Here is a 24,142-nt window from a genome sequence, read left to right on the forward strand (position 1 = left end):
ATAGTAATGATAATAACTTTTATATGGTACTAACTGTGTGCCAGGCAATCATTGGGTTCCCTCTCACACCAATTCGTTCATTCACTCATTCATTCATTCATTCATAGTAATGATAATAACTAACATTTATATGGCACTTACCGAGTGCCAGGCACTCATTCGTTTTCTTGCACACTAATTCGTTCATTCACTCACTCATTCATTCGTAGTAATGATAATAACTAACATTTATATGGCACTTACTGTGTGCCAGGCACTCATTCGTTTCCTCGCACACTTACTCGTTCATTCACTCACTCATTCATTCGTAGTAATGATAATAACTAACACTTATATGGCGCTTACTGAGTGCCAGGCATGCACTCATTCCCTTGTGCACAGATTCATTCCTTTACTCATCCATTCCTGCCGCGCAGGGCTCTGGCGCTCTAACAGCTCTCTAGGGTCCGGCCTGGAATTGCCTCTCCCACCTCTGCTGCACGGCAGGTACTTCAGAACCCCGTGTGCGTGTCTCCCAGGTCCCCCTGGCTGGAGAACTCATCACCCAGTGGTCATCCTGCAAGGCTGGGCCTCACAGTCGGGGCTGGCCCTGTCTCTGAAGCCTCGTCCAGCCTGGTCCCCCCGGTGGGAGTAGGGGATAGCGCCACGTGGGCAGAGTCCAGACCCAAGAGGAAGTGGGTCAGGCCTGCCTTTTGGCCAGTGGGCAGCTGTGCTAATCCCGTGGCATGTTAGAGGAGGCCCAGAGAGGCCCCTGGGTAGTCAGTGGGGACTAGAGTCAGGCATCCGTGGCTGCCCGTGTGGTACAAGGTCAGTCCAGGGCCCACGGAACAGCCGCTTGGCGGTGCCCACGTGGATGGGGTCCTGGTGGCCGGCCTCCACGGGTGGATGAGATGTGCTGGTAGTGAGCCCTCTGGAGGCCGTCGTCCTGTCCCTGATGGCTCAGCTGGGGCGGTGGCAGAAGCCTGGGAGCCTGCTGGTCTTGGCCCGCGCGCCCCCATCATCAGCCATGGTGCCGCGGGATGGGGAGGGGGGGCCGGGCTCTGGCTTGCCTCTGCCGCCATCTGCCTTGGGCAGGGCCGGCCCCTCGGCCTTGTGTTGGCGTTTACAGGGCATCTGTTGTGCACTAGGCCCTTTACAAACATCTCATCTGGTCCTCACGACAGCTTGGGAGGTGGGCGTGGTTATTATCTCCACTTTACAGTTGAACAAACTGAGGCAAACAGGTTGGAGTGACGTGCTCAGGGTCCCACAGCTAGTGAGTGTCTGAGGCTGGATTTGAACTCGGGTCTTCGTGACCCCCAGCCTGGGGCCCTGTCCACCGTGTGACCCGCTGCCTCGTCCCCTAACTTTGTGCATGTGGTAGCCTGAGAACCTTGGGGGTTGGAGCTCGGCTTCCAGGATCCAAGACCTGGATGTGGCAAAGACTGAGTGTTGCCCCATGGGCCCCATTGCCTGGCAAGGACAGGGCCCCAGCCTCCTGAGTCACCTGGCATTGACGTGCCCCGAGGCTTTCTCCTGTTCCCCAAAGCAGCCGACCCCCCCATGTCTCGCTTAGGTGCCCCATCTGTGAAATGGGTTTAATAGGAACCGGTGAGAACGCGGCTTGAGTCTTCTTGATTAAGCAGGGAGTGCCTGGTCCGTGCTGCCGCCGTGGGCAGCGAGCACCCTGCGGGGGAAGGTGCCCCTGGCCTGGGGGAGGTGGGGGAGGGCCGGACGCCGCCCTCCTGGCCCACCAGCTCTACTCCTCTCCCCAGGTGGCCGCCAAGTGTTACCAGAAGGGAGCTGCCTTCGACAAGGAGAAGCTGGCCCTGGCCCACCATGCCGTCCTCAATGTCAAATCCAAGAAAGTCAGCCCCAAGTGAGGGAGCGGTGCCGGCGGGCAGTGGGGCTGGGGGTGGAGCCAAGGGCGTCTGGGGCACCCACTCACCCCCTCCCCCCTCTGCCGCCCGCCCCAGGGAGAAGCAGATGGAGTACCTGGAGCTGGCCAAGACCTACCTGGAGTGCGGCGAGCCCAAGCTGTCCCTGAAGTGCCTGGGCTATGCCAGGGAGTTCCAGCTGTCTGGCCTCCTCTGTGAGAAGCTAGGAAAGGTACGGGGCGGCCAGCAGGGCAGAGGGAGGGGCGACCGCCTTTATTAAGGCTGGCGCATGTGCGTGCACTGTCCCGCACTGACTCCGGGGCAGGGCGCTCCCAGCATGGGGCACTGCCCAGGCAAAGCCACCAAGGTGGGATGCTGAGTCTGGGAAAGAGCGAGAAGGCCCCAGGCTGTGAAAGGCTCTCAGTGCCCACCAGATGCATCTGTTTTGTCTCGGGGGCCGTGGAAAGTCCCTGAGAGCAGGGAGGCAGAGTGTGCTGACCAGGCATCAGCTGAGGGTGGCCCGCCTTCTTGCGGCCCACCTGGGAAATGGAGCTCATCCCATGTGTGGGAGGAGGGCTGCTGCTCTCTGATTTCCCTGGAAGCCTTCTGGGGTTGTGGGTCAGCAGCTCCCTGGACCCTTTGACTGGCAGCCCCCTCAGCACTGGCCCGTGGCCTGCCACGCACACGTGGCATCACCCACAGGACTGCTGCTGGGGGGACACCTGGGACATGTGGAGGACGGACTCAGGCAGCCGGTCAGCAGAGCGTTGAGTGAGCACCTGCCTCTGACGGGCCTGGGCTCTGTACTAAGCTCAGGGGGTATGGAGCAAGGCCAGAACGGGCCCTGCCCTTGAAGGCCTCACAGTCAAGTGTGTGTAGGGGCGGGGACTGGCCTGCAGACCCCTGTCTACAGACAATGCCCAGGCTGGGGAGGGTGCAGAGGGGAGGCCTTCTGGGCAGGGGCTCAGGCTGGGCAAAGGCCTGGAGAAAGGAGCCCCCGAGGCCTGGGCTGCCTGGAAGAGACAGGGGGAGGGGCATCCATCGTGGACCCCGGCAGCCACAGGGAGCCCCGGAGATTATGGGGAGTGGGCCACAGGGTCGGACCTGCCCCCCGAACGGAGGCTGGGTCAGAGTGGGGGAGCCCCCCAGTAGCGATGGCCGTGCCCGGGCCTGAGGAGGCGACACGTTGCCACCGAGGGTCCCATGGGAGGGCAGAAGCCATTTGCCCTCTTGGGCACCTCTCTCCAGAGTTTGCAGCTCTCCTCCCCGCCAGGAGGCCTGCTCACTCTGCGTTCTCCTCCCCCAGATCAAAGACGCCGCCTACTTTTACAAGAGAAGCCAGTGCTACAAGGACGCCTTCCGCTGCTTTGAGCAGATCCAGGAGTTTGATCTTGCCCTCAAGATGTACTGTCAGGAGGGGCTTTTTGAGGAGGCCGCACAGGCCGTGGAGAAGTAGGTGCTGCTGTCATGCGTGTCCCCCGTTCCTTAGTGAGCGTCCCCTCTCTTCCGTGGGTGTCCCGGCCCCTCGCTGCTTTGAGCTGTGAGCCGAGCCCTCGTCCCGGAGCCTGCCTCCGCCAGGTCTGTGCGGGAGGCGCGGAATCCCTGCTGGGCTCCCCTGCATGTCGCAAAGGGGAAACGGCGGGGCGATGACCTCCCTCGCTTCTGGCCGTGGGATAGTGGGGGCCCCGCTCGGCCCTTTGCATGCGACCGCTGTGCTGGGGGGGGGGGTGTCGTCCGCCGTTCTCCCTTCACCACGCTCCTTCCTGAATCTGTCCAGACAGAGTCAGGAATGGGTGTGGTGGGGACGTTCTCCCTGAATATCAAAGCAGCCTAGAGGAGAGAGGTGCCCTCTGGCACCTGGCACAGCCGAGGCTGGAGGAGAATTCTTGGCCTGGCGAGGGCCCCCCCCCCGGAGCCTGAGTGCATGAACAAAAGCAGCGCGGCTAGGCTGAGAAGGAAGGCTGTTGATAGGGAGAACCCCGGGTCTGATGTCCAAGCCATGTGGCGCTGACGGGCACAAAGTCCGGGAGCCATTCCCCAGTGGATCGGCGGTTAGAGGGCGTGAAGAGTGGCACGTTTTGGCAGCCATCCGGAAGCTTGCGCCGCACCTGGGAGAATAAGAAGCAGTTGCAGAGCCCCGAGGGCTCCCCTCACCCCGAGACTGGCCAGAACAGCCAAGGGTGGAAGGCTCAGAAAGGCCGCGTGCCCACGCCCGGGGGGCCCAGCTGGTCCCCCGCGCCGTGGGGCATTGCGTTCAGAGCGTGACCCAGAGATCCCCCCCGCTGGGCCGCGCGCCCCAGGGAGGTCGCCTATTGATTGGGGAATGGCTCCTCCCCTGCACGCATGTCGCCAAGAGACATGAGTGCGAAGAAGGCAGGAGCTTGGGAAGACTGGGGTCAGCTGATGCATGCTTGTGCGAGCTGACGCGCAGGGACCGCGGGAGCATAGCTGGAGAGAGCCCCGAGGATGCGGGGCAGGGCATTCCCGGCAGAGTGGGCGGGGGGGCCGCAGGGGCGGAGCACGGCATACGCGGCCAGACCCACTCTGTGTGTCGCTTGGTCTCACTGAGCTGCTCTCTCTCTTTCTCTTTTCGTTCTTTGTCATAAGGGATGGCTCCCCGGGGAGCGGGGAGAGGAGGGGTAGGGTCAGAGACCAAGGTGGCCCTCAGACAAGGAACCCGCTCTGCCCCGAGTCCCCTGCCCCCGTGGGTGGTCCCCGGGGTGCCCTCGCTCTGGGGGGTACCACGGTGCCCCTGCGAGGTTGACCTGACCCGGCCATGACTACGGCTCGGGTTCCTAGACCCTGAATAGAGTCAGATCTGGGCCCCACCCCACGGCCTGACGGCGCTGCGCTTGCTCTGACCGGATCCGTGAGCCCCTGTCTCTCTGGAAGCTTCGTTTCCCCAGCTCCAAACGGTGCCGGGCAATGGGCACCAGCTTGGGAGCAGGAACACCGGGGCTCTCCCTCTACCTCCGCCGCTTAGTGGCCGTGGTGACTGTGGTAAGTCATTTCTCTCTCTCGGCCTCTGTTTTCCCACTCTCTCCCGGTGTCGCTTGCCTCTCGGGGTCAGATGGCGTGTGCGTGCGCGTGCATGTGTGTGCGTGTGTGGGCGGCGCGTTGCTGGTCCTGGAGCACTCTGCAGGGGTAGGCAGGCATCCGTCCCTGATGGGGAGGAGGTCCCTGCCCTTCTCTCCGTTGGCGGGGCCAGGGCAGCCTGGGGCCCGTTTGTCGGATGGACGGCGGTGGGATTTTCTGCCCGGGCTCCGTGGCTCTCAGACCTGTGGCCTGCACTCTTGGCAGCCACGGGGAGATGACTGCCTCCCCTGAACCCAGGACTCCGAGGAGGGGGAGACCCCAGGGCCCTCGAGGCTCTCCCCAAACACCAGAAGTGAGGAAACTGGCCCAGGGAGGTGAAGGGAGTTGCGCGACGTCATCCCGCCGCCACCAGGGCCCAGATGGTCGCGTTCCCAAAGCAGGGCTCCTCCACGTGGGGAAGGGGAGCAGGTGTGAGTGAGGGAGGCAGAGCTGTTCAGTGGCAGCCCCAGACCCCAGATCGTCCTGGGGTGCCGGAGCAGGCACTGACTTCCCGTCTCGCCCGGCGGACGGCATCGTCTTCTCCCTGCCCTCAGGTCTGGAGGGATGCTGGCTGCGGTCTGCTGGGGGGCCTTGGGCTGGGGCTCAGGGCTTAGAGTGTGTTGAAGGAGATCAGTGAAAAGGCATTTATTAAGCACCTGCTGTGTGCCAGGCGCTGAGCGAGGCGTGTAGGCTCTCCTGTCAAGGAGTCCCCGTTCTTTTTTGTTTTTTTGTGCTAGGCAGTGGGGTGAAGTGACTTGCCCAGGGTCACACAGCTAGTGCGTGTTTTGTGTCCGAGGCTGGATTTGAACTCAGGTCCTCCTGAATTCAGGGCCGGTGCTCTATCTACTGTGCCACCTAGCTGCCCCAAGGAGTCCCCGTTCTAACGGGGGCAGAGCGCATCTAGGGGATGGGGGTCTGGGGGACAGGAGGTCACTCGGGGGAGCCCAGAACCTTGGGTGATCTGTGACTGGGCTTAGCGCAGAAGGCAGAGGTGTGTGGGGGGCGTCAGGCTGCTGTCCCTGGGGCCCAGTAGGGCACCTGGGCTGGGTGGGGGCGCTGCTCCCCGTGTGTTCTCTGAGTCTCCTCGGGTTAAACCCGGTTACGCAGCCTCACAGAGCTGCAGGCCCCTGTTGTATGGCTGGGACCTCCCGAGTTCAAGGCACTGAGGAAGCCCAGGCCCGCGGGGGACAGCCTTGGCTGGTCGTTGACGAGGGGAGGAAATGAGGCTGAGCTTCGTACGGGAGTGAGTGCCCTGCGGGGCGGGGAGTGCTCTGGTGGCCCCCGGTGCCGAGCCACCCGGGCCTGCTTGGGATGAGGATCCCAGTGGGAGGCGATGGAGTGGCGCAGCGCCTGGGACGTTCCCTGGTGGGGACACTGGGCCCCCGTCCCTCGTCTGCCAGCGTGACCCTGGGAGCGGCCTTGGACTAAGCGAGGCACGTGGGACCCTGGGCAAGTCATCTCTCCTTGGGCCTGTGTCCTCATCTAGAAAAAGAGCAGTTACCATAAGCATAGCACGGCGACACTCCAGGGAGATCACGTGTGGAGGGCAGTGCTGTGCGGGGTCACGAGTCACTGTTGGGAATTTTCTGAGTAGCGGGCGAGTGGGTCTGGGTCCCCCAGCCCCCAGTGGCCGATTGCACATGAGAATGGTCAGCAGCAGTGACTTCAGGCCTTCTCTTGTGGGCCAGACCTTGGGCTGGGTATGGGGGAGACAAAGATGGAACGCTCCAGATGCCACGGATAAGCAATATGGCGCCCGTAGCCAAGGTATCGTCACACCAGGCCTGGCCCCCTGCTCCTCATATCTCTCGGTCCATCTGAGCAGGTCGCGTGTTGTCTGGACGTCCCACAGGGTACACGGTCCAGGCCGGACGTCTCGCTGGGCAGACGGTCCGGGCTGCATGTCCCGCTGGGAGGGCGGGCCGGGCCGGACGTCCCATGGGTGGACGGTCCGGGCTGTGTGTCCCACTGGGCAGGCGGTCCGGGCCGGATGTCCCACTGGGTGCACGGCCCGGGCTGTCCTCCTGTTGTCTGTCTCTGAGGCTGGGAGTGTCTGGGGGGTGGGGCGAGGCCGCAGGGCCACCTGTCCTTAGTAAGCGGCTCTTTGTGTCTTTTGGCCCCGCAGGTACGAGGAGATGCTGAGGGCCAAGGCGCAGCCCGTGTCTAAACTGTCCTATTCCGCGAGCCAGTTTTACCTGGAGGCCGCAGCCAAGTACTTGAACCTGAACAAGACCAGAGAAATGATGTCCGTCCTCTCCAAGCTCGACATCGAGGACCAACTGGCCTTCCTCAAGTCCCGCAAGCACCTGGCCGAGGCTGCCGCCCTGCTGAAGGGGGAGGGCCGCCACGAGGAAGCGGCCCTGCTCATGAAACAGCATGGCTTCCTGCGGGAGGCAGCGCGGCTCACGGCCGATGAGGACTTCCGCGCCTCCTGCCTGCTGGAGGCCGCGCGCCTCAACGTGGCCCGGGGCTCCGACCTGGAGGACACCAAGACCATCCTGAAGGAGGCGCTGGCGCTCTGCTACCAGACAGGGCAGCGCACGGGCATTGCCGAGGCCTACTTCCTGCAGGGGGTCCTGCTCAAGGACTTCCCGCGGCTCGAGGTGGCCTTCTACAAGTTCATTCACCTCAACCACCCCGCAGGTGCGGTGGAGGCGCTCTATGAGGTCATGTGCCACTGCCGGCCAGGCGCCGACGAGCTGCTGGCCCTGGCGCTGGAAGGCCTGGAGGCGCTGCTGCACCTGGTCAGGGCCCTCAAGAGGGTGAACAGCAACGCCGAGAAGGAGATGGTCAAGTCATGCTTTGAGTTCTTCGGCATCTCGCAGGTGGACGCCGGGCACTGCCAGATGTCCCATGGCGAGCCCGGGCCCATCCTGAAGATCGTCCTGGACCTGAACCCGGGCTTGCAGGAGAAGGCGGCCAGAGATCACCTGCTGGTGGCCGTCGACGGCGTCAGGCTGGCCCTGACCAGGCACCTGCTGGCGCGGCTGTGTGAGATCTCGCGGGGCCTGCTGGGCGCCACCTACCCCGGTGTCTGCGGCAGGTTTGTCGCCGGCCTGGGGTGCGAAGACCCCTCCTGCGAGGACTTCCACCGGCCCCTGCGGCGCGGCGAGGCCAGGACCATCGTGCAGTCGCGGATGCACCTGGCCGCCCTCAACGGGCTGCTGCTGGAGGCCAAGCGGGTGTTCCCCAGGGTGCTGGCGCCCGAGCTGGAGGAGATTGACGACCTGCTGCCGGCCGATGCCTACGGCCTCTGCGGGGCCCTCCTCGACGTCGTCTTCCCTAAGCACTTCCACCAGAGGGTGATGTCGGAGAACCCCGTGGCGTGCCGGGAGATGCTCCGGCCCAGCTACCGCTCCGTCAGGGCCTACCACGGGGCCCTCAGGGAGTATGTGCGCTTCCGCTTCCGGTACGAGCGCGCCCGCAGCCGGCGCGAGTCCACGGACCTGTGGCTGAGCGCCATGTGGGCCCTGGCGCTGTCCTCCGGCTACCCCGAGGAGCTGGAGAAGCTGCTGCTCCAGGTGGAGGAGGACTACGGCCAGGAGCTGAGGGCGCTGGCCGCGGAGCCCGACGACTGGGCACGGGCCAAGGGTGTGGAGGGCCGCTGCGGCATGCTGCTGCCCCGCAAGGACGAGGAGAGCGCCGAGAAGACGCACCTGTGCTTTATCCGGCTGCTGCAGAGCTCCATGGACCGGCTCTACGTGTCCCGCGACCCCGAGGACTGCAAGCGCCTCTTTTTCCGCTTCATGAACGTGCTGGTGCGGCGCTGCAGGGAGCCATTTGTCCCCGCCGTCGGCCACACGCTGGCACTGCTTGAGTTCCAGTTCGTGCACTGCGGCGCCGTGCTGGCCCGCCTCTGGAAGGGCGCCGCGCTCTGCCTGCCACGCAGCTACATCGCCCTCATGCACCACTGGGACTACCTGTTTGGCAGGAGGGACGAGGACAGGGAGCCGTGCAACGTCTTCGCCATCATCCAGGAGTACAAGCCCAAGGACGTGAGCCGCGCCGTCCGCGCCTTTCGCTTCCACCTCGCCTACCTGGCCCGCGTGCTCTGCGGCTGCGAGAACGGCGACTTCGACGTCCTGCTGGACGCCTTCGGCGACGTCCGCCACGTGGAGTCCGGCGAGGCCGAGCGCGCCGTCGTCCTGTGCCTCGTCATGCTCGTCAACGCCGACGTGGTCGTGCGGCCGTGCTACAAGCCCGTGCTGTGCCGCCACTTCCAGGAGATCGCCTCCCGGCTGCGGCTCATGCGCACCGAGTTCCCCTCCGGGGTGCCCCTCAGGCTGCTGAGGGTGGTGGACAGGGTGCTGGCTGCCGCGGACATGAAGGCGGTGGCCGAGGCCCTGCAGGCCCTCCTCTACGAGCGCGACGAGGAGTTCCTGGTGGACTGCTACTGGCGCTGGGACCCGGGCCACGGCAGGGGCCCCGTGGCGCGGGGCCTCTACTTTGAGGAGGTGAACCTGAACCGGCTCCTCGGTCTCCGGCCCACGGAGTCCTTCGTGGTCGACCCCGAGGCCGAGTGCGACCGCGATGAGCCCGCGGAGGAGAGGGAGGATGTGCTCGCCTCCATCGTCTTCCAGAAACGGCGGAGGGAGCTGCAGAAGATCTCCAGCTGCCGCCAGCTCTGGAGGGTCTGCCTCCTTGTCTCCCTCTGCATCCGGTGGCGGCGGCGGGCGCGCGCCAAGGCGGAGCCCTTCTGGGAGGAGCCACGCGAGCCAGACGCCGGCAACTTCAGGAGGGCAGACGTGGACCGGACGCAGTGCGACCTGTGTGGGGTCAAGTTCATTCAGGGCCTGGAGAACTACTTTAGACTGAGGGAGGCCTTCGAGGCCGAGTCGGCGGAAGCCCTGATGCCCGTGGAGGCCGAGCCCACGGAGAAGGACGTGTTGGAGGGGAGTGCGGACGTGGAGGCCGGCGAGTCCTATGAGGAGCACGTGCGCCTCGAAGCCCACCAAAAGCAGCACGCGGCCTACCGGCGGTACCTGGAGTTCTTCAGCGCGAGGGTGGACCCGGCCATCGGCGAGGGCAAGCTGGTTGTGAGGAGCGTCGCGCAGAGCGCCGGGGCCGAGAGCCACCTGGGCGCCCAGGAGCACAACAAGGTTCTTCAGAGAAAGATCCTGGAGAATATTAAAAGGGTCTTGGATGCGGTGGAGGACATCTACAGGAGGAAGGCCTGGGCTGATGGTAAGGCTGGGACCCCCTCCTCCCAGGTTGTGGTGCCCCCGTAGCACCCCTTCCGGTGGCTGCCTAGAGCTTGCCCGTGGCGCCCCCCTCCGGTGCCCGCGTGGCCACCTGGAGCTCACCCGTAGCGCTCCCGTGGCCTCCTGGAGCTCACCTCCTGTGCCCTGGGGCCGGGCAGTGGGAACTCAGTGCGAGGCGGTGGGGGTGAGGTCTCGGATGGAGATGTGAGGACAGAGCGCTGAGTGCCGGGAGGGGCGGTAGGAAGACTCCGGCCTCGCCAGAAGGAAGGTCCCGAGGGCTAGCTCTGCACGACGGAGCCCGGGATGGGGTGAGTTCATCCCAGTCTGACTCGTCCGCTCTCGCACTAAATAGACCGGACGTCTCGCTCAGCGAGCGAACAGCGCTCGGTGCGAGCAGGAGCAGTGACGGGGGAAACGTGAACTTTCTGAGGAAAGGTTGTTTGCGGCCGCTCGCGAGGCCGCTCTCTGCACGCACTTCCCTGCTACACTCAGTTAAATCTGGCTGCCGTTCTTTTGTAGGTCAGCCCGCCGCTTGGCTCCTTCTCTCATTTAGTGTTATTTTTCTAAGTCTCTTGCTTCAGTATCCTCTTTTTCACTCGTTAATTAGCTCCAGACACAGCACAGTTCGTTAGATACCAGTTAGAAACTTTCTTTCCCAGCAACAATAGCTTTTTTCTCTACACATTAAATACTATGATTTTCTTTATGACTAAATAGCAAAATGACTTAATACATTCAATTTGTAACACAGAATGAGAATAAATATAGATTTAGGTAATTATTTGCAATATTTTGACTATGAGAAATGTCACAGCCAGAGTCACCTCCAACTTTCACAGTAGTGGCTGGCATTTCTTTATTCGTGAAAAATCAGGCCTACAGTATTCAATTTCTCTGAAGATACCAAGTAAATTCTCTTCTGAAAAGTCCTCCTTGCAAGACAAAGGTCAGAACAGTTTCTTCAGAAAAGAAGATCCCTCCATCTCCTTTCTCACTGTCTTCTGCCACTGTCTCACTCACTTCTCGGCCATAACAAGGAGCAATTTCTTCAGCTTCTCTCAGGCTATCACTTTTAATAGTGTCACTCTCTCTACAGTTTACCTCCCAGATCCTCATAGAAACAAAGTAAAAGTATACGTTTCCCTGACTCCATAGGGAGAAGCACTTCATAGCAAGACGTTGTTTGCTGGGCCTTCCTTCGAAACCGCCGGTACAACCGCCTTTTCCACAGCATTCCATTTGGCAACTCTAATTATAGGGCTGTAGGTCCTAGTAAGACTTGATGTTACAAAGTGAGGATACCTAAATGGCTTTAAATGTCAGAATGCAGGCTGCCAAATCATTTCCCTCCCTAGCCCTGAGCCAGTCGGTGGAATTAAAGAGGCTTGCTCGGAGGCCTTGCTTTGGGAGACTTCTCACGCCCCTTCATGTGATGGTGTGGCTATTAAAAGCTCTGTGGAGCTAGAGTTTCCGCTTCGGTTGGTCGGCTGGACACTCGGCCTCATGGCTTCTGGCCACGCGCACCCAGGCGTTTCCTGGGAGGGGCGCACATGGTGCCGCCCATCGGGGCTGCGTGTGGGAACCGTCCGTCGACATCCGTGCTCCTGCTCGTGTGCTTACACCCTACATGTTTTGTTTCTGTAGCCGAGGAGACGATGACTAGGCTGGTTAACATTTTGGCCCATTCTGTCAGTGATGCTCGGAAGTGGCTGATGAAAACGGAGGACCGTTTGAAGGAGGAAGGTAAGGATGCCGTGTGTTAGCATTGGTGGCTTTCAGGTGGTGAGGGGCACTAGTCGTGGCGCCAGAATGGAGACGCCTGGGACCGTCCGTTCCGGTCATCTCGCTTTGCCTTTGTCTGGTCACAGAGATTCACAGGGTGACCGCTGAGTTGCCCATCGGTGAATGGGGGAGGGGTGAGAGGCGTGGCAGGTGCCCCACACCCCAGAACCTCTCGTGAGGCGCCGTGCCAGCTACGGGGAGCCCCCCCGGTGTGGAATTGGGGCCAGGATGAGGGTGCCTCCGTCCCCGTCCTCGACGAGCGTGGAGCTGGGTGAGGCTGCAGGCGGCGAAGAGGGCCGTGGAGGCCGCGTGAGGTCTGGGCAAGCCAGGGGTCAGTCGTGTGGCGATCGGGGAGGGGCAGAGAGCCGAGCCGGATGTCTGGACAAAGGCGGGCGAGGCACCGGTCGCGAGTGAATGTGAGAGGTCAGTGGTCAGTGCGGAGGCGAGGCTGGCAGGACAGGGAGAAGAGCGGCCGGTCCCCGACCCCCCGCCGGTGTGGGGAAGGGGCGGTTGGGGCTGGCCTCCAAGAGGTCAGGGGGATGACTGTGAGTGCCGGAGCAGCAAAGCTGCAGGCGTGCGCTCGTGACGCTGCCCAGCCCTGCGGTCCCTTCCGTTCTCTGTGTGCTTCTGGGCTCGCCAGGGCCCCCAGAGCGCAGGAAAGTCAGGCCTGGTTTGGGAGGCTCGGCCTCTCACTTTGTCCAAGCGCCAGGAAGCCAAGGTGGAGCTGGCTCCCTTGGAATGGGGAGTTTTCATCTTGTGGTCGTAGCAGGTTTTTCTTTATTTTCCTTGAGTGGCCCAAGAGGCACGGTATTGTGGTGGACGGAGGGCAGGCCTCAGAGCCAGCAAGACCTAGGCATCCTGCCTGTGACTTTCAGGGCAGAGCAGGCTGACCTGTTGTGGTGGAGGGAGCTTCCTCACCCGGGAGTTCCCTACACCAGCAAAATCCCTGGGGAGGCCTGTGCGTGGGCCAGGCGCCCCCTCACGCTTGGTCCCTGCCCTCAGAATCCCAAGGCGATTTATTTGAAGTGGCCTTTTCAAAGGCAGTTTCTTTGTAAAGGAACAGAGCTCAGAGGTGCCCATAGACCCCCTCTCTCCTTGGAGGTGGGGGTCCTAGTGCCAAACATGTCTGGAGACCTGGGTTCAAATTCCTCTTCCCTTGCTCATCAGCCATGTATGGGGAAGTCATGTGACACCTGTGGGACGGGGGCCGACGAGCGTGTCCGAGACATGGACGGGCACCTTGGACCCTCGGTGGTCTCCCCTCTGGCCGCCTCCTAGTCCTTGCAGCCGTCATAAAAGACACCCTCGGGCCCCCGGCCCTAAGCTCAGGGCTGTCCCTATGTGTGGGACTTGAGAGGAGAGAGCCTTTGGGGCGTCACCTTCGGGGCCATGAGGCAGTGGACTATGGTTGACCCCTCAGGCCTTCCCTGCCTCAGTTTCCTCATCTGTAACACGAGGGGCAGCGCTCGGTGATCTCCTTTGTTTTTCAGACAGGTAAACTGAGGCTTTGCTGTGCCCCGCCTACGGGTCACCGGCCTGCTCAGCCTGGGTGTCCTGGCTACAAGCCCAGCCCCAGCCCCACCCCCATATGTCACCACCTCTAGCGTCAGCACTTGGGGGGTGATCAGGTCTACCTTGCTGCCTGGCGGTTTGCTGGATTGGTGGTTCCAAAGTAATGGGTTCATTTTATTTTGTTTTATTTTATTTTTTATTTTTATATTAATTTATTTTGATTTATCAGTAATCACTTCCATAGGCTTTTGAGTTTAAAATTTTTCTCCACCCTCCCCAAGACGGTGCATAATCTGATATAGGCTATACATTTACATTCCTATTAAACACATTTTCACATTACTGATGTTGTAAGTAAAGAATTAAAACCAATAGGAGGAACCATCAGAAAGAGGAAACAAAACTCAACAGAAGAGAAAAAAAATAACAATTCGGCTTCCATAGTTCTTTCTTTGGGTGTGGATAGCATTTTCCATTACAAGGCCTCTGGAGATGTCTTAGATCCTTGTATTGCCAGGAAGGGTTCAGTTTATCAATGTTAGTCATCATACGACGTGGCTGTTATTGAGTACAATGTTCTCTTGGTTCTCGTCACTTCACTCAACATCAGACCATATAAGTCTTTCCAGGTTTTTTCTAAATTCCGCCTGCTCATCATTTCTTATAGCACAATAGTATTCCATCACATTCATATACCACATCTTGCTCAGCCATTCCCCAATTGATGGGCATCCTCTCAATTTCCAATTCTTTGCCACCACAAAAAGAGCTGTTGTGAATATTTTTGTATATGTGGGTCCTTTTCCCGTTTGTGTGATCTCTTTGGGATATAGCCTTAGAAGTGCTATTGCTGGGTCAAAGGGTATGCACATTTTTGTAGCCCTTTGGGCACAGTTCCAAATAGCTGTCCAAAATGGTTGGATCAGTTCACAACTCCACCAACAATGTATTAGTGTTCCAACTTTCCCACATCTTCTCCAACATTCCTGTTTTGTCGTGTTGGCCAATCTGATAGGTGTGATGTGGTACCACAGGGTTGTTTTGATTTGCATTTCTCTAATCAATAGTGATTTAGAGCATTTTTTCATATGACTATAGATAGCTTTAATTTCTTCCTCTGAGAATTGTCTGTTTATATCCTTTGGCCATTTATCATTTGGGGAATGGCTTGTATTCTTATAAATTTGACTTAATTCTCTTTATATTTTAGAAATGAGGCTCTAATCAGAGACAATGGTTGTAAAAATTCTTTCCCAATTTTCTACCTTCCTTCTAATCTTAGTTGCATTGGCTTTGTTTGTGCAAAAACTTTGCAATTTAATGTAATCAAAGTTATCCATTTTGCTTTTCGTAATGTTCTCTGTCTCCTGTTTGGTCATGAATTCTTCTGTTCTCCATAGATCTGACAGGGAAACTATTCCTTGCTTTCCCAGTTTGCTTACAGTATCAGCCTTTATATCTAAATCATGAACTAATGGGTTCATTTTAGAGACAAACTTGGTGCTTCCAGCCCAGCCTGGGCATCTGTAGGGGAGGGGACGAACCTTAGGGCAGACGCAGCCCCAGACAGCGTGGGGCACGCCTCTGGCTCAGGCCGTGTGAGGAGGGATGACCAGCGAGCCTGGGCCTCCTGGGCTCCGTCAGGCTGTGGAGGGGGAGGAGGAGGAGGAGGAGGAGGCGGCAGTTGAGCTGGGGCGGGGAGGGGAATCTTTGCGGTCCTAGAGGCAGACTCTGGCAAGGAGTGAGCGCTAGACTTGCCCCAGCAGCCGCCTGGGTCCTGCCTCTCCAGGCCAGGCAGCTTTGGGGGGAGGGCAGGGGACTCGGCTTCCTCCTTATGGATGGCTTCCATCACTTCCCCCAGAGCCAGTTAAGCACCTACTAGGTGCTGCTGCGCCAAGTGCTATCCATACAAATGAGAGAAAGAGGCAGGCCTTGTCCTGGGGGAGCTTACAACCTAATCACATTAAAAAATAGAAGTTTTTTAAAGTCAGTAAAAGAAGAAGGGAAGAATGCACACAACCCATGTAGACTGAAGAAGTCCAGAAGCATGCAGAATCTCCCCTTTCGTTTTCTGCGTGTGCCCCTCCGTCTGCTGACGCTGCAGCCGCAGCGTGGCTTCTTTCCCTGACTCTGCCGCCTTCCCTCCGCGGGTCATGGAGCTCTTCCCAGGATTCTCTGTATCCGTCACATGCGTCATTTCCTAGAGGACTGGGACGTTCCTTCACCTTCATGGACCGTGTCCTTTTACCACGGTCTAGTCGATGGGCTCTACCGTGTTTCCAGTTCTTTGCTATCACAAAAAGTGCCGCTGTCGGTATTTCAGAGTCTGTGGGGGCTTTCTTTTTATCGATGGCTTCCTCGGGGTGTAAGCCCAGTCGTGGAGTCTCCGGGTCATAGGGTGTGGACATTATAGTCACTTTACCTCTGCAACTCCACCAACAATGTGTTAGTGTGCATCTCTGTCTTCCCGCAGTCCCTCCAGCACTGACTCTTAACCTGGGTCTGTGAGTTTGTTTTTTAATACTGTCCTTTGTGATCCTCTGCATTTTATTTTGTGTATTTAAGGACCTCCTGAGAAAGGGTCGGCAGCTTCCTCAGCTGGCGTGCTCGAGGGTTAGTGACGTAAACCGCTGCCATCACAGGTTCTTCCTCTCGCGCCTACTTTGGTACATAGCTGTGCCGACGCATGCCCTGTTGCGTAGCGCCTTTCCCAGGGTGCCCCAGCTCCCCCGTGACCGCATCTTTCTGTTGCACAGACCTGCCCTTGCACACAGGTCTCGTTGAACGCAGGGACTGTCGGATTTTTGTCCCCTGTGCCTCCTGTGCTTTGTACACTGCCCAGCACATAGTAGGTGCCCCTGGCCCTGCCCAGAGACGTCCCGAGCCGTCTGAGCTGGTGTGTGGACACCCCGGGCAGGCAGGGGAAGGTTGGGGCCTCCTCTCGGGATCGTTTTTTTAAGTGCATTTGGCAGAAGCGCAGAGGACGGAAGGCAGCGATAGGGACGTCACTGCTGGCTATTCAGAAAACAAACTGTGGTGGTGCCAGGGCCCTGGACCACCCAGCTGGAGCTGAGGAAGTCAGGGCCACGGTTAGCGTGAGCGGGTGAGTCGGCCAGGGCACGCAGGCCAGGGGGGACGGGGTGCCGTAAAGTGGAAGGAGAGCGTTATGTGCTAACTCAGAGGAGCCTCATGGGAAGAGTGCCTTCATTCGATGTTTGGGGCCAAGGGCCCCCTGCCGGGCTGGGATCTGGGGCCTCAGTCCTCCTCCGGGCCCCCCTTTCGGAGCTGACGGCCGTCTGAGCAGGTCTTTGGGGCTTGGGCGGCCCCTTTGGTGCGGATTGTGGCCTCTCTGGCGTCTGCTCAGGGGTCTTGGGGATCTCGGCAGCTGAAGCGTTGAAATGAGCCCCCCATGGGCTCATTGTGAGGTGTCCCCTGCTGGCCATCCTTGTGCCCTCAGACCCTTCTGAGGGGTCTCTCCTTGGATTTTTGGGTGCCCAACTGCGGCTGCCGAAGACCGGCCCGGGTGCCCATATTGTCAGGTGGAGCTGTGTACGTGTGTGTGTGTGTGTGTATACACGTGTGTATGTACGTGTGCACGTGTGTGTGTGAGGAGGGTCTCTCCCCTGAGCCCTGCTGTGAGGCGCCCCAGCCTAATGTCTTGCCCAGTGCACACCTTGCTCACGGGGATGCTGCCATCCCCTCCCGAGCCCGTGTGCTGGGCTCGTCCTCCAAACGTGCCCAGCGTCTCCATCTGGTTCCATCTGGGGTGGGGTAGAGTTAGCCACGAATCCCATCCTGACCCACTCCCTGGCATGTGTTGTCCCCTCCCCTTTAGGGGCGGAAGTCTGGCCGAAGCCAGGATATGTAAACTGTTGGTGCCAAATGGTCTTATCGCATTTTTCATAGGCACCTTTTGTTTTCATGTTACTGGTTAGGACTCGCTCCCTCCCCCAGCCCTGCCCCATGGCAGAGAAATAACTGAGAAGGAGGGAGAGGGGCCTCAGAGACCAGCTGCCCCCCGAGGGTCTGACCGAAGGAGCGCTTCTCTGCTGAGGCACCTGCCTAAGGCATTCCCCTTTGTTGGCCTCAGTTTCCTCCACTGTGAAATGGGTATGAGAACAGCACCTACCTCACAGGGTTGTTGTGAGGACCAGGTGCTGGCCCGTAGTAGGTGACGTATTCTCTGTTATTGAGGTTTCACACCGTTCGGGTCCTGCAGCGGTCACTGGGGCTGGCATGGCTTTCCTGCGGCTGTTCCCCGCTTTGCACGGCTCCTGCCCTGCGCTTGCCTGGAAGCGCAGATGCTCAGTGTGGAATTTGGGTTCCCCATATTTGGCTTTTTGCCATAAAGATTCAGATCATACATGGGAAAGAGAGTGTGTGTGTGTGTGTGTGTGTGTGTGTGTGTGTGTGTGTGTCAGTCTCAGGCCTGGAGTCGGGAAGATCTGAGTTCAAATTCAGCCTCAGACACTAGCTGTGTTTCTCTGGGCATGTAGCCCTGTTTGCCTCAGTTTCCTCAAGTGTAAAATGCAGATAGCAGCCCCTACCTCCCAGGCTGTCGTGAGGATAAACGAGGCCATATCTGTAAAGGAGCTTCACAAACCTGAAAGCTGCCACGATTCGTGGTCATGACCATTATCAGAACGATGACCACGCGTGTCCCCTGCAGGAGGCCCGTGTCGTTTGGCGGGGGCCTGGAAGGGCAGGGCAGGTGCGGATGGGCCCCTGGCAGGCCCTTAAGGCGTTGGGGGGCCGGGGCAGGATGTTCCTCGGGCCCCAGCTATGACGGGTCCAGAGGCACCAAGCCAGGGAAGCGCAGGAGACCGGCTTGGGACCAGAATGCTTTGCCATAGAATGCAAGACACCTGCCAGACGTGCGTGTGTGTGAATGTGTATGTGTACATGCATGCATGTGTGGTGTGCACTCAGGTGCGCTTATGTGCAATGTGGGCGTGCACGCATGTGCGTCCGTGTATGTGTGTGTGTGGTTAGGGCGTGGCTGTACATGCATGTGATGGGGTGTACACACGTGTGGTGTGGGCATGCCCATATGCCTACGTGTAATGTGGGTGTGCACACACGTGTGCCTGTGTGAATGTGTAGTTAGGGTGTGTCTGTACATGCAATGTGGGCATGCACACAGTGTGTCTGTGTCCACGTATGTGGTGAGGGTGTGTCCATATATGCTATGTGGGTGTGCACACGTGTGTGCCTGTGTCCATGTATGTTGTGAGGGTGTATCTGTATATGCGATCTGGGTGTGCACACGTGTGTATCTGTGTCCATGTATGTGGTGAGGGTGTGTCTATATGCAATGTGGGCATGCACATGTGTGTGTCCGTGTATGTGGTGAGGGTGTGTCTGATGCCGACGCACGCCTGGGTGTGAGTGCGTGTGGACACATCCAGCTGCCGGTCCCTGCGCCTTCTCCGAGGACGCCAGCACAGATTGTGCCCACACGTGGCAGACTCTGGCGGCCACAGGCCCTTCGCTGACGTCTGTCTCCATCTCTTCCCTAGGCATTGTTCAGGAAAATGAATACGAGAACGACATGGATGACTTCGGGGAGCTCCGACCCAGGAGGTTCTCCAAGAAGCGCGGCTGGCGCTGGAGACACTGATGCCCTGCGCCTCACTGCGCAGCGCCCCGCCAGACGGCTGTACATAGTGTAAAGAAGGCAAGCTAGGCCTCTGCGTTTTACCTGTTTGTTGCCTTGTTGTTCTCTCGGGGCCCACCCGCCTTCAGCGCCGATCGAGGGGATTTCCCGCACCAGACTCCCATGGGCCTGGCCTCCTGGAAGCCCAGGGGGCTCCTGCACCTGAGACGTCGCTAGACCAGAGAACCAGAGAACGGTGGAGGTGGGCGGCCGGCCCTCGTGGCCTGGCCCAGCCCCTTGGAGCAGCCGCCGGCACCGCCCCTCCTGCCCTGTGTCAGCGGCACGTGGGCACAACTGTAAATAGGAGGCGCCATGTGCCCGAGGTATGCCGCGCTCTTCTTGCACACAGGGATGCTCCGTGGGTGGGAGCAGGAGCCGTGCCTTCCTGGCCCTCCCAATGCCCATCTCCATCTGCCCCTCTCTCCCGCCCCAGACCACCCCGCAGGCTGCATGGAGCCGTGGGGAGAGGGTCTGGGCCAGACGTTCTCTCTTAGGCAGCCCTCTTTGGAAGCAAAGCCTGCCTTTCCTCGGTCTCGACAGCCGGCCTCAGCTTCCTGCGCTGACCGAGACGTGCCTACCTCAGAATTAGGTCAGGAATGTCCTTTCCCTGTGTCCTATGGAGTCCTTGTTCTCTGTGCCCTTCCGGGGGAGGCCCCGTGCCCCGCAGCTCAGCCTGCCTTACGGGCGGTCGCCCACCCCAGTACTAATGAAGGCGAGCCCCTGCCCCCTTTCTGACGGAGCTCGACGCTGCGCCTCCTCCTCTCCAGCCGCCCTCTGTCCGGCCCTGCGTCCTTCCGTGTCCGGTGCAGGCTCGGATGATGAAAGGGGCCCACCCTTTGCTGAGCACGCCAGGGCTCACAGAGCGCGTGAGGAGAGGAAATGCCGGCCTGCCTTGAGTGCCTGAAAGGAAGGGAGGCTGCATGTGCCCTCAGCTGCCCTCCGTCACCTCTGTCTGCTGCGTCCTTTCGCTTTCTCTTTGCTTTGTCCTTCGCTGCCCACGCGGGGCCTCCCGTAGGCCCTTCCGCCCCTGCAGTTGTCTCTTTCTGTTCCTCGGTTTTGTTCCAGACGTTTTTATAGCTCTTACTTGCCAAAAACAAAACCAAACAAAAATATTGTTGTATATCAAGTTTTTATAAATCCAGATGGTTTCTCTTAGCTGCTGGTCTTCTGTGCTTATTGACTGATGGTCTAGATCTGGGTCTGGGTCTGGGTCTGGGTCACTCTGCGAGGGAGCCTGTTAAACCCTAAGCGTCCACCCTGGTCAGTGGGTGGGGGGATCTCCTGCCCTCTGTGCAGACCCAGAACCTTCCTGGGTCACTGAGGCCCACCCAGCAGCCTGCGCCTCCTCAGCACACGTGCCATGGGAGGAGCCCAGGGTCACCCAGGACGCCCGCCCCCCTTTACTGCTCAGCCGAGGGCCCAGAAGCGGGTGCCCCAGCCTCCTCCCTGGGATGGCTCCCGAGTCTGGAGTGATTGGTTTTCCCACCTCTGAGAAGTCATTGTCCACTACACGAAAGGAAAGACTCAGTGTCCGAGGCCAGATTTGGGGGATGGACAGCTGTGTGAAATTTAAATTAACCTTTCAAAAGAAGTTGATAGCATTTTTTCTTCTGGAGTTATTAAATGTTAAAGCTGCACCAGCACTTTTGGGAATGCCATATATGCTATATGTGTACACACACACATAAGCGAATACGCACACACACATGCATGCACACACTGATGGTACTGAGGATAGCAGGTGTCTATCTGGCCTTGCCAGCAAGATGCCCTGACTGGCTTGCCCTGACAGGGACCCTCGGAGGGCTCCTTGCCCTCGTGAGTACCGGGTCTGGCCTCTCCCTTAGGAGAGCCTGGGGCTGGGGGAGCTTCTTCTCAGATGCCTGGTGGGGACTAGAGGCCTCTCCCTGAGGCTGGAGCAGGGAGAAGGGCGATTGATCCATCGGTCATTTCCTCCTATGCCCCAGCCATTCCATTGCTCATTTAATTTGGGGGAAGGACCCGTGGGAATAAACTCCAGCTGGAGTTTAAAGGAAAGGGCTAATGGTGGTAATTGTCCCTAATTCTTCCTGGTGAGGGAGGGTCTCACCTGGCGACCTGGTACCGATGGAATGATTTACACCGAGCTCCCAGTCAGAGAGGGCGTGGGTTTTGGAGGTCCCTGGTCACCTGCTACGGAGGCGGGGCCGGTCCTGGCCTGTGCCCCCAGACTGTGGGAGGACAGCTGCCTCAGGCTTCCCTGACCACTGAGCACCTGGGCAGCAGTGCTCTGCCCACCAGCTCATTAGACACCTCAGGGATCCCTCGGCTGTGTCGCTAGGCAAGGAGGGTGGCTGACTTGGACTGCCTGGGGCCTGATCGCACTCCAGCGGCTGGAGTGGCTTCTCCCTTGGGCCACCCACGGGGTCTCTTGTGCCAGGACCACCGGTGCTTCCATCCTGGACCACCTCCCCAAGAATTCCCGGGATGAAAAGTGGCCGTCGGCCGTGCTTGGAAGCCTCGGCCTAGCTCCCTGGCCAGCTGCCCCTCCCTGCTCAGGCCCTCGCTCGTTCTTGCACTCGGCTCCTATGGCCCCTGTTCCGTGGTTAAAAAACTCACCTTCAGCGCTCCTGGGGAGGGGAGGGGCTGCGTTTGGGTCGTAGGGTCTTGGATATTGAGCTGGGAGGGACCTTAGAGATCATCGAGTCCGATGTCCTAATTTTACAGATAAGGAAAAATTAAGTGACTTACCTAGGGTCACAACCAGTAAGTGTTCAAGGCAGGATTTGAACTCTGGTCTTTCTGACCCTAAGTCCAGCATTTTATCCACTACCCCACAGGGACTCAATTTTGAGATGAATGTGACATAAAAGTAAAAGGCATTAACAAAAATTAAGCAAAATAAAGCGACGTTCTCCCTCCCCTCCCCCATCCTAGACGTCTCTCTCGCCTCATCTTGTGCTCCTGGGGACACGGAGGCGCCTTCACCTTGTTCCCCTTCTCCGACGCAGCCCGGGCCAGGAAGAGCAGGAAGGCTCCTGGCCGTCTCTGGCCGGCACCCCGACCCCTGTGCTGGTCTTGGGGATGTGATGTCCCCAACATCCCTTGCCCCTCAGAGCCCGCCACCTGCATGGCATTCGCGGGTGCTCGGTCACCACGCCCATCAATCAGCTCGACCTCCCCCGTCTCCATGCGCGCTGTCGATGGACTGAGAGCGGTGTGGCTAGCGCGAACAGGCTGCGGGCTCCAGCTGAGGCATTTCTCAGGGCGCCGGGACGTTCCTCCTTTGCCAGAACGCACTTTCTCCTGTCTCCTGTCAGTACTCGTGGGAAACGGTAGTATAGACTGGGGGGCGGGGGTGGGGGGGAAGGGTCGTTTGTACCAACTGTTTTTACTACCTTAGTAAAAACTAATCAAGTCTGGGGCATTTGTTCGTATCAGTGAACAGGGAGCGCACCTGCGGAGGCTCCTTTTAGAGATGAGGAAACTGAGGATGGGGAGTGAAGTGAGCTGTCCAAGGTCATCCAGGTAGTGACAGGATTGGAACCCAGGCCCCCTGACTTAGGCTCTTGCCATTGTACACACTTGCTCTGGAACTTTTGCATTAGAAATGACCTCCATCCTTAGCCCTAAGGTTAGATAATGCCCCCCTCCCGCCTGCTCCCCAGGGAGCAGCCCCCAACCCACCAAGGCTTTTGTGGTTCCTGTGGAGGCAGGAGCCTCATTGTGCTGGTTCTTTTTATCCAGGGCTGAAGGACAGAACAAGGGGAGCACCCATGAGGGTGGGGGTGGGTTCTAGACTTCTGGAGCCTGCGGGGGAATGCTGGTTGGGTTTCCTGGCAGCCCGGCCATGGCTGGAGTCACTTAGCATTCTACCAGGTGCTGAGCCAGGTGCCTCCTGGCTTCACAGATGGGAGGTGGGGAGGGGAGCCTCAGGGCATTTTTGTTTTCTGGGGCACAGAACCAGAGAGACAGCGGAACTGACTTCTGCCTGGGGGCTTTCACGTTGGGACTGTGTCTCTTCTGGTTGTTAAAAACGTGGTTTTTCAGAGAAGTCACCTGGGGCGGTGGCAGCTCTAATTGAGATAGCAAACAGGAAAGCATTTTGGAAGGGGTCCAAGCCCTGTGCCAATGCCGGCTGCTTCATCACCCCAAACTTGAGGGGTTGAGGCATGGGCACTTGCTCCCCCGACTTCTCATGTCTATGCCTTTTCTATAAAGGCTCCCCTTTTTAAAGGAGGGTCTCATCCTGCTCTTTGCTCACCTGGAATCTCAGGCAATACGGGGGCAAATCATACCCACTGGGCCACTTTCCATTGCCCTCTGGGTCAGCCGGGGCTTCCCAGATCTCACTCCATGATTCACAGAGGCTTTGGCATTAGGCTGGGACTTTGGTGCCAACACGATGCCCTCGACTTCTTTATTTGGAGGAGAGAGTTAGGACTGAAAGCAGGAAGGACGGATGGCCTGCCAGGCGGATGGAACCCACCCGGGACAAATGCTATCATTTTGCTGGAGGGTGGGGTGGGGGTGGCATCCTTGGTGCCAGTTAGGCAGATTTAGGATCCAAATTCTGGTCCCACCGATTGGTCTGCACCAGGGGGCTTTTTGGCTCAGTTTGCACCTGAAATCAGGGCCAGCAGTGGGCAGGGAGGTTGGCACCTGGGGCCTCAGCAGGCCTTCCCTTCTCTTTCATCCCCCAGGACTGCCTGACATTCCACCCCCCACCCTCAGCTTCCAAACAGTCTCTGGTACTCTGGCTGTGGAAGGCTAGGTAGAGGGAAAAGCCCCTCCTCAGTCTGCATTCATGAGAGAAGGCTCAGGGAGGAGCCTGGGAAGGATCCAGATGTCGTGTCTACAGGCAAGCAGCAAGGGAGAGGTTTGTGCCCCGTCAGGCAGAAAGCAAGAAACAGAGGGACCCCTTGCTGGTGTCGCATATCAAGGGGCTACTGGAAAAGAGGGGCGTGCACGCTCACGGAGCCCAAGCAAGTGGTCCGGCCTGCTGACGAGCTCTGCGCTGCTCTGAAGTTGTTCGGGCAGCGTCTAACAATGGCCACCGAAACCTGCCGGGCACCAGAGAG

The 24,142-nt window shown here is 59.1% G+C and overlaps 1 protein-coding gene across 5 annotated transcripts in view; it reads left to right on the forward strand.

Moving 5' to 3' along the window:
* The window catches only part of TRANK1 (tetratricopeptide repeat and ankyrin repeat containing 1), a 58,015-nt gene extending 37,778 nt beyond the window's left edge, over nt 1–20,237 (forward strand). For all 5 annotated transcript variants that reach the window (XM_027835829.1, XM_027835828.1, XM_027835830.1 and 2 more), the window contains 6 exons: nt 1,755–1,858; nt 1,956–2,088; nt 3,163–3,308; nt 7,057–10,115; nt 11,777–11,875; nt 18,946–20,237. In XM_027835829.1, coding sequence (XP_027691630.1) covers nt 1,755–1,858; nt 1,956–2,088; nt 3,163–3,308; nt 7,057–10,115; nt 11,777–11,875; nt 18,946–19,046 — 3,642 coding nt within the window. In that variant the 3' untranslated portion in view covers nt 19,047–20,237. The remainder of the gene's footprint in view (nt 1–1,754; nt 1,859–1,955; nt 2,089–3,162; nt 3,309–7,056; nt 10,116–11,776; nt 11,876–18,945) is intronic.
* Nucleotides 20,238–24,142: the final 3,905 nt, after the last annotated feature.

This window comes from Vombatus ursinus, unplaced genomic scaffold, assembly GCF_900497805.2.
Source record: "Vombatus ursinus unplaced genomic scaffold, bare-nosed wombat genome assembly UNPS02014817.1, whole genome shotgun sequence".
Taxonomy (NCBI): Eukaryota; Metazoa; Chordata; class Mammalia; order Diprotodontia; family Vombatidae; genus Vombatus; species Vombatus ursinus.